Source organism: Rhododendron vialii, chromosome 7a (genome assembly GCF_030253575.1).
Source record: "Rhododendron vialii isolate Sample 1 chromosome 7a, ASM3025357v1".
NCBI classification, from domain to species: Eukaryota; Viridiplantae; Streptophyta; class Magnoliopsida; order Ericales; family Ericaceae; genus Rhododendron; species Rhododendron vialii.
Window position 1 is genome coordinate 10,387,492 of NC_080563.1, and position 7,417 is coordinate 10,394,908.

At 39.8% G+C, this 7,417-nt stretch overlaps 1 protein-coding gene across 1 annotated transcript; it reads right to left on the minus strand.

The window, feature by feature from the left end:
• Nucleotides 1-4,487: 4,487 nt before the first annotated feature.
• Nucleotides 4,488-6,867, minus strand: LOC131333053 (WRKY transcription factor 22-like). Its single transcript, XM_058367369.1, has 3 exons — nt 6,309-6,867; nt 5,334-5,447; nt 4,488-5,019 (listed from the first exon to the last, which is right to left on the minus strand). The coding sequence occupies exons 1-3, from the start codon at nt 6,809-6,811 to the stop codon at nt 4,614-4,616; spliced, it is 1,023 nt and encodes a 340-aa protein (XP_058223352.1). The 5' UTR covers nt 6,812-6,867; the 3' UTR covers nt 4,488-4,613.
• Nucleotides 6,868-7,417: the final 550 nt, after the last annotated feature.

Below are 7,417 nucleotides of genomic sequence, written 5' to 3' on the forward strand. Positions count from 1 at the left end.
GTAGAACTTGCATTTTATACACTGTGAATAATCGCCGATTTTTCACTTTTTTTGCAATTTTATTTTTTGTTGGGAAAGTCTCAAGCATTTAGAAAGTATCTCATAATACAACTCTATGGTCATCTCATTTACGTAAAATAGAGGACAATATAAGAAGGAATTTGAGCCTTCCTAGACTAATTGATTAGAGAAGATTTTGATTTTAAGTAATTTGTGTGACTGTAGTTTGGGTTCTGGACTCCTAAGCTATCCTTTGCAAATGGCTGATGTAACAAAAGATTTGGGATAAAGATTTTAGTAGGTCATTTTGTAACGCTCATTTACACAGGATGAGACCTACACATATGTGAGATCACCTAATATGAGAGGGCTTTACAAATAATCATTAGTATATTTTTTATTTAATTTGTTTATAAATTTTGGGATGACAACTTGTTTTTTATAAGTTAATGTCTCCGGATCAGCTTATGCACAATTCAAATACTATTCTAGAAAAACTAATTTGATCGAACAAATGACAAACTTATGTTACTCACTCCGTCCCTTTTTAAGTGTCCTACTTCGTAATTCCAACTTATTAAAAAGACATCATCATTATACCTTTCACATCAATTTTTTCCTCCACTTTCCCTACTTACCCATCATCATTACACTTTTACTCACTTACTTTTTAAAATGGAATCTACTTTTAGGGACAAAATAGACAATTCACCAACTTTTACCCACTAACTTTATAAAATGGACACTTATTAAGGGACAGCCCAAAATGGAATACCGGACTATAAATAAGGGACGGAGGGAGTATAATTGATCAACAAGATGGCAGTGTGGTGGTTTTGAGTTGCTGAATGGGTTTGATCTGATTTTTCTTCACCTCTCCTCAAGCTAACCTACGAAAGGAAGAACGAATACAATAGATCCAAGATCTAAGAATAGCGTACCTTCCCCTAGGGTTTATCGCTAGAGTTATATAGGTAGTCTATACTTGCTCTCCAAGTTACCCACGCTAGTCGCGTGTGCCTGATCACGTGTAACCGTTTTGGTTAGTGACGTCATGGGTGACGGTTGGTGGACACGTGGGCGGAAGACATCTCCAATCACCTGCTAGGTCAGCAAACAGGTCGGGCAACGCTTCTGCCAGGCCCGACTCTGTCCGGGCCACACCAGCCTCTACCGTTTTGGGCCTCAGTAACGGTGGGCGGATGATATAGTCATCAAGATGCTTGGCCATGCTAGCCCAGTAGGGTTTGGGCTACCCATATTGGAAGGCCCAAACTGAACCGAGTTCAGCCCGGCCACTACAATGATAAAGGAATACTGTTCTAAGAAGCTTCCGATAGTAAGTTTTGATCCACTCCAATTCTGCAATAGGTAAGTGGCCGAATTGCATCGTTTTAGGGCTTCCTTCAATTTGGCCCCCTTTCTGTTAATTTTGCGCAATGTTCTCTTTGGCAAGTGTTTGGTCCAAAATTGGGCTTCACCAAAATTTATTATCATTTCTAACCCTAAGGTTTGGCCCGGTAGTCAAAGGAACTCAAGAGTTTTGCTTTCGCCCAAGGTCTCAGGGTTGATATATACCTCTCAGAGTCTCAGTGCTATCAGCTTCTACGAGGTTAGTGCATATAAAGTTTGCTCTAACTTTAATTGGAACTCCCGAAATTGGGTGGTAGGGTTGGTCCCTCTAGATCAATCAATTAAGGTGCACGTAAGTTGACCAGACACCATCATGAAAAAATCGTAAATTTCTACTATTTTTCTCCAACTAATCGGTTCTTGATAAAAAAATTGAGCTAGTCCCTTAATTATACTTATCCTTGTAGAAAAATAGTAGATTAATTCCAAGTTGATTAGTTCTACTTCATGCATTATTGAACAGAATCTCTTTGACCCATTGCAGTAGTATCTTATAATAGACCTCCCAGCTAACACCATTTTTTGAGGCGGGATTTCAGGCCACTCAAAGGGTTTTGCATTATATTTTTTTTCAAACCCGGAGAAAATAGAGACGTACGCCGTCTAATGAATTCTGCAAATGATTGTTGCAATCATCAGAAATGAAGCTCAACCTTAGACCGTGTGTTTGTTTGCGTTTGTTTGGATGAAGATTAATTAACCACGAAAACCTTTGGAAGCGTTACAAGTTCCGGATTTAATCAGGTCCCCGTTAGTAGATTAGTGGGGATTGGTTTTCTACGATTAGTCAGCGTGCTTGTAAGTTAGCTCGGACATATATGAGTTATCCAAAAACAAGTACTTCAGGAGTTTTATTTGTGAAGAAATTGAACCCCCAAAAGAGAAGAAGAAACAATATCATGAAGTGTGCATAGATCAAAACAAGTTCCGGACTTAATCAAGTTCCCCGTTAATTAGTAGATTAGTGGGGATTGGTTTCTCACGATTAGTCAGCATACTCATAAGTTAGCTCGCAGAGACGGAGGGAGGTGTGGGCATATGGGGGCCAAGGCCCCCGCGCGGTTTCGGGGTTTTTTTTTTTTAAATATTAATTTTTTTTTGTTTTTTTGTTTGGTGAGAACATCTAGGTATTGTATTTTGTATTGGATATTATTTAGACATAAAAATGTGTTCGTTTTTTGTTCCAAAACCCAATTTCTCTCTCTGTGCACGGTCTCCCATAAGTTTTTCCTTCAATTATTGATCTCATTTCTTTTTATATCTCTCTCTACTTACTACCCAAAAAAACCTCCCTCAAAATTTAAACCAAACAAACTATTAGATTCCCGAACCGTTAAATTTCAAAATCGTGTTCATAGGTTGGCCCCCGTGTTTACAAGATCTTGGTTCCGTCCCTGTTAGCTCGGACATATGAGTTAGATTTTTTGGAGGGTTCCAACCTAAAATCAATTGGTAAATAGGTGGAGTAGTCTCTAGAATATATTAACCAAGTTTGGGTGGCTTAGATGAGCGATATGGGACAAGTCTAACACTCCCCCTCACGTGCAGCTCGGATGCACGTGGAGGTACGAATCGAGAAAATCAAGAGATATCAAAAACAAGTTCAGGAGTTTTATTTATGAAGAAATTGAACCCCCAAAAGAGAAGAAGAAACAATATCATGAATTGTCTCACAGAGAATAACATATAGGAAAGTCTGTGAATTGAAAGGAAGATCCTAAACCCTAATTTGTGGTCTTATACGTACATCTTATGTAGACTAGTTTTTTTTTTTTTTTTCTCGGCAAAACGAACGATTTTATAAATCTCGAAGGGGAACATCGAGGAGGATAGCTCAAAGAACCAAGGGCAGCAGCACAAACAAAAAATAAAACATGGCATCCAACAAAAGGTTGAAAGACGCCCCAAAGGATTGAATTACAACTTTACTCTCTGAACACCATCTAGAAACAACTTAAAATCGTCCACTGAATATACTTTGATGTCGAATTTTGCCTTCACCCACATCGCAACCCTTGTTTTGATCAAGTCCCCCACCTCCCAAGCCTGGGTAGATGCGTTGTTGAACACGTAATCATTCCGAACCAGCCATAAAGACCATAAAGTAGCGAAAAGACACGCTTCCCATACGTGTCTCTCCAGATTGTGGAATCCATGACCAAACCACCAGTTAGCTAGGTCTAGAACCGAGTATGGACACACCCATTTAACATTCCACCATTCCAAAATTACCGACCACACAGCCCATGAAAATCTGCAGTGTATGAACAAGTGCTGGTTCGATTCAATGTGCTCGGAACAAAGAGGGCACAAGGCTTGATGTACGTCGACTATCAAATTTCTGCTAAGAAGTAGATAACGAGTGGCCACTTTCTCCTTTATAGCCATCCACACAAAGATTTCCACTTTTGGGGGACTAAGGTTCTTCCACAGAGAGCCCAAGAGAGCATTGTTTGAGTGAGAAAACACTTTCCAATGATCGTACGCTGATTTCACAGAAAAATTTCCATCCACCGCCCATCTCTACTGTAAGAGGTCAGGCTTGGTTGGGTTTAAGATCACACCCCGAAGTCTTCGTTGCAAGTTCTCCATCTCTTTCTTCTCCCTCCCAAATGGCCTTCTCCTGAATAGCAACTCCCAACAGCCGCCATTCAAGTTTCCCCACAAGGTACTGACCTTCACCTCCCTTTGAGTGGATAAAGAGAATAATCTAGGGTACTCATCTTTCAAGCAAGTTTCTCCCAACCAGATGTGTTCCCAAAAGATAGTGGCGTTACCTGAGTTGACTTGAACTCTAAAGCTGTCTCGGATAGAGTAGCCCAAAGGAGTAGACTAGTTCGTGACCGATTTCCAAGAGTCACGAAATCAAAAACTGTAACCACTAGTCATTCCATCTAGAATCTGAAACAGAATCAACAATCTAGTACAATCTAAAAACTAAGAAAGACCTATCACAAAACAATATCATCCAACGAAGTGCTTACTATCACGATCGGGTTTATGAACTGAAATCTGAAAGCAGTCCTCATAATCAAAATCAATATGTAGAATACACGATCGATCACTGCATGCACATTGATAGATCTCTATTTATTAGTGTCTGAAAAATAATTACAACAACTTATCTCCCTCCTCTCAAGTTTGACGTTGAACTAATTAACTAGCTAGTCACTATAGTATATATATATATAAAGCTAAAATCAGAAGTTGAGTCTATCAAGTTCATCAAATCCCCAAAACAAGTCATCACACAACATCACATCACACATGTCATCCAGTACTCCAACATTACTTTTGCTTGCTTCAATATCCGATATTCGTTGCCCATCTTCTACCTTCATTGCCAATACCGGGGTAACGGGTGGCGACAGAGAGCATGAGCCGGAATCCGTGGATATCGATGTGTCGGGATTGCTCGTGGTGGGCCGGCTTTTGGAGAGGGAGAACTTGTGGCGAGTGGTGCCGGCAAGGGAACTCTTGCGAATTGGGTGGCTGTGGCAGTGCTCGGCGGTGTAGGTGATGACAAACATTTGAGGATCGGATTGGCTACGTTCCACTTGCTTTCTGGCTAGACATCCTTTTAAACTGCTGCACCTGTAGTAGCTCCTGCTCAATTCACCAAACCAACCATACATAAGTGATCAGTACTGAATAAGTGATTGAAAAATAGCCAGTACCATGCATTGTTCTATCATTTCTACAACTTTTGCCACGGAATGATGCGATCGACTGTTTGTGATCCTGTCATTCGAAATCAAAATACCCACCATATGACATGCAATTTCAAAATTGCTACTGCCACATCATTTTAGTATTAGTATTATTAGGTCATATAATAGTGTTTTCCTACACACAGAGAGAGAGAGAGAGAGAGAGAGAGAGAGAGAGAGAGAGAGAGAGAGAGAGAGAGAGAGAGATGCCTTGGATGTGGTGATCCTTTGATGGGTTTCTGACCATACTTGCGCCAAGCCCACACATCGGAGGAAAGACCTTCGGCTGCAACTTCCACTACCACTCTTTTGTGCTGAGTCTTCCTGAAAATAGAAAGTGAAAGATTGTCGACTCACCATATACAAGATTTTCAGCAAACTCAAAAAATGGAACTCAGAAAACTTTCGTTAATTCAAGAATATTCTGTCTTTAGATATAAAACTTCCATCGACCTCTCTATACGAACAATTAATTGCACGATATGGTAAAAATTTCAAACAATTATAATTTCGAAACATGATTGTGCAGTTACCAATGCACTGGCCGGTACGGAGACCACCGAGAACATTTGAACTGGCCGGCATGGTACTTTTCTATCTCAAAATGCTCATGTCCTTTTGTTCTTGATTTCAGTACCAGCAGCAAGAAGTCATTAGAATCATCGTTGTTCGTTTTAGGGCATCAAAATCTCAGGACACGATTTATAATAAAAAAAAATTATTTATCTTTCTTCATTCATTATTTTAAAAAATTTTACTCAAAACGCAATCCGAACAGGGCCGTGCCATGTTAGTTTTGGATATGTAGGCCCAAATTTTGCTCTCTGTACACAGTTTTTAAAAGATTTTCTCTCAAATTATTATCAGCCGTGTTCCTTTATAAATTTTACTTTATTTTTCAATCATCACCCTATATCTTTCTTCAATCTATACCATATTTCTCAAAATTATTAATTTCATTTCTTTCTATCATTTCCCACTCATTATCCCTCTCTCCAATCATTATCTTATTTCTCTCTCCACCCACTACTAAAACTAAAATACTCAAAGTTATCAAACGAACAAAGTCACTATCATTTCTCTATCTATCTCTCCTCCATTACCCCCAAAAAATTTCTGAAAACCCAAAACGAACATGGTTAATATTTGGAGATAGAGAATCCAGTATTTTTCAAGCCAACTAACCTTCGTTTGTATTTAACTGGAAGAGTAGAAGTAGTAGCAGCAGCAGCAGCAACAACGATAGCAGACTCGGGAAAAGCCTCCTTTTCTTGCACCCTATTGGCCTCTCTTTCTTCATGATCAGAAACAGAAGAAGAAAGAGAAGTTTGTGGGGATAGTTGACTCGAAGCGGGGTAAAAGGGCTTGTAAAGTTGCTCCAATTCATCAAAAACCGTATTCGATTCGAATAATAAATCAGGGAAAGAGCTGAACAACACATCTTCTTCTTGCACCACCAAAGGAGAAAAACACGTGTGTGGGTAGTCCAGGATTGTACTGCAAGGGGAGAAGCAGTTGTTGAATCCTCTGACCACTGCTTGTAAATCCCCGTCGCCGCCGTTTCCGGTGAATTCGGACATCGAGAAGTACTGGTTGTTTAGCTGATCAGCGTTGGGTATTTGCAAAGGGAGGGAGGAGACGCAAGACATTGACTTCGTATTAATGTCTGGTGTCAAGAGCTTGTGCATAAGAGATGAAGGGGGAGTTCCTTTATATATTGGAGAGAGAGAGAGAGAGAGAGAGAGAGAGAGAGGGGTTGTGAAAGCAAGTGGGCAAGAGAGAGAGAGAGAGAGAGGTTGTGAAAGCAAGTGGGCATGAGTTGATGGGTATAGCCTCCGCAGCTCTCTTTAGAACTAAAGTTACGGATTTCCCATTATTGAGATTGACTTTGTTAAGATGTCAAAAGGGGCGCCAGACGAGAAAAAGGGCTAAACCAACACGCATTCAACAACTTGAAATACTCCATACTTACTCGTTTTCTCATTCTTTGACGAAATTAGCTTTTCGGATAGTAGTAGTATATAACAACAATATAAAGTGCTACTACTTTTGCTTAAATAATACAGCCAAGCTAGTGTTCTTGTACGGTTCTATACCATTAATTTCTTTTTATTACCATTGTGAAAGGGGTGCACAAATTCAGACGGAGTTATATGATGCATGTCCCAGAAAGTGGAGTACTCCGATTTTATTCGCCCACCTACACATTGAGGATGGATTTATGGTTGGGGTTGGGGAATGTTATAGTATTATACAACCAGCTTTATCCGATCACAAAATTTATGAAAACCTCA

What these genes read in the sequence shown, in the direction of transcription:
- LOC131333053 (XM_058367369.1), bottom strand. Translation starts at nt 6,811, where the DNA reads ATGCACAAGCTCTTGACACCAGACATTAATACGAAGTCAATGTCTTGC. An exon ending in CCAGTTAAATACAAACGAAG is followed by an intron (nt 5,448 to 6,308) that starts GTTAGTTGGCTT and finishes TTCTATTTTCAG; the next exon opens with GAAGACTCAGCACAAAAGAG. An exon ending in AAAGGATCACCACATCCAAG is followed by an intron (nt 5,020 to 5,333) that starts GCATCTCTCTCT and finishes TGAATTGAGCAG; the next exon opens with GAGCTACTACAGGTGCAGCA.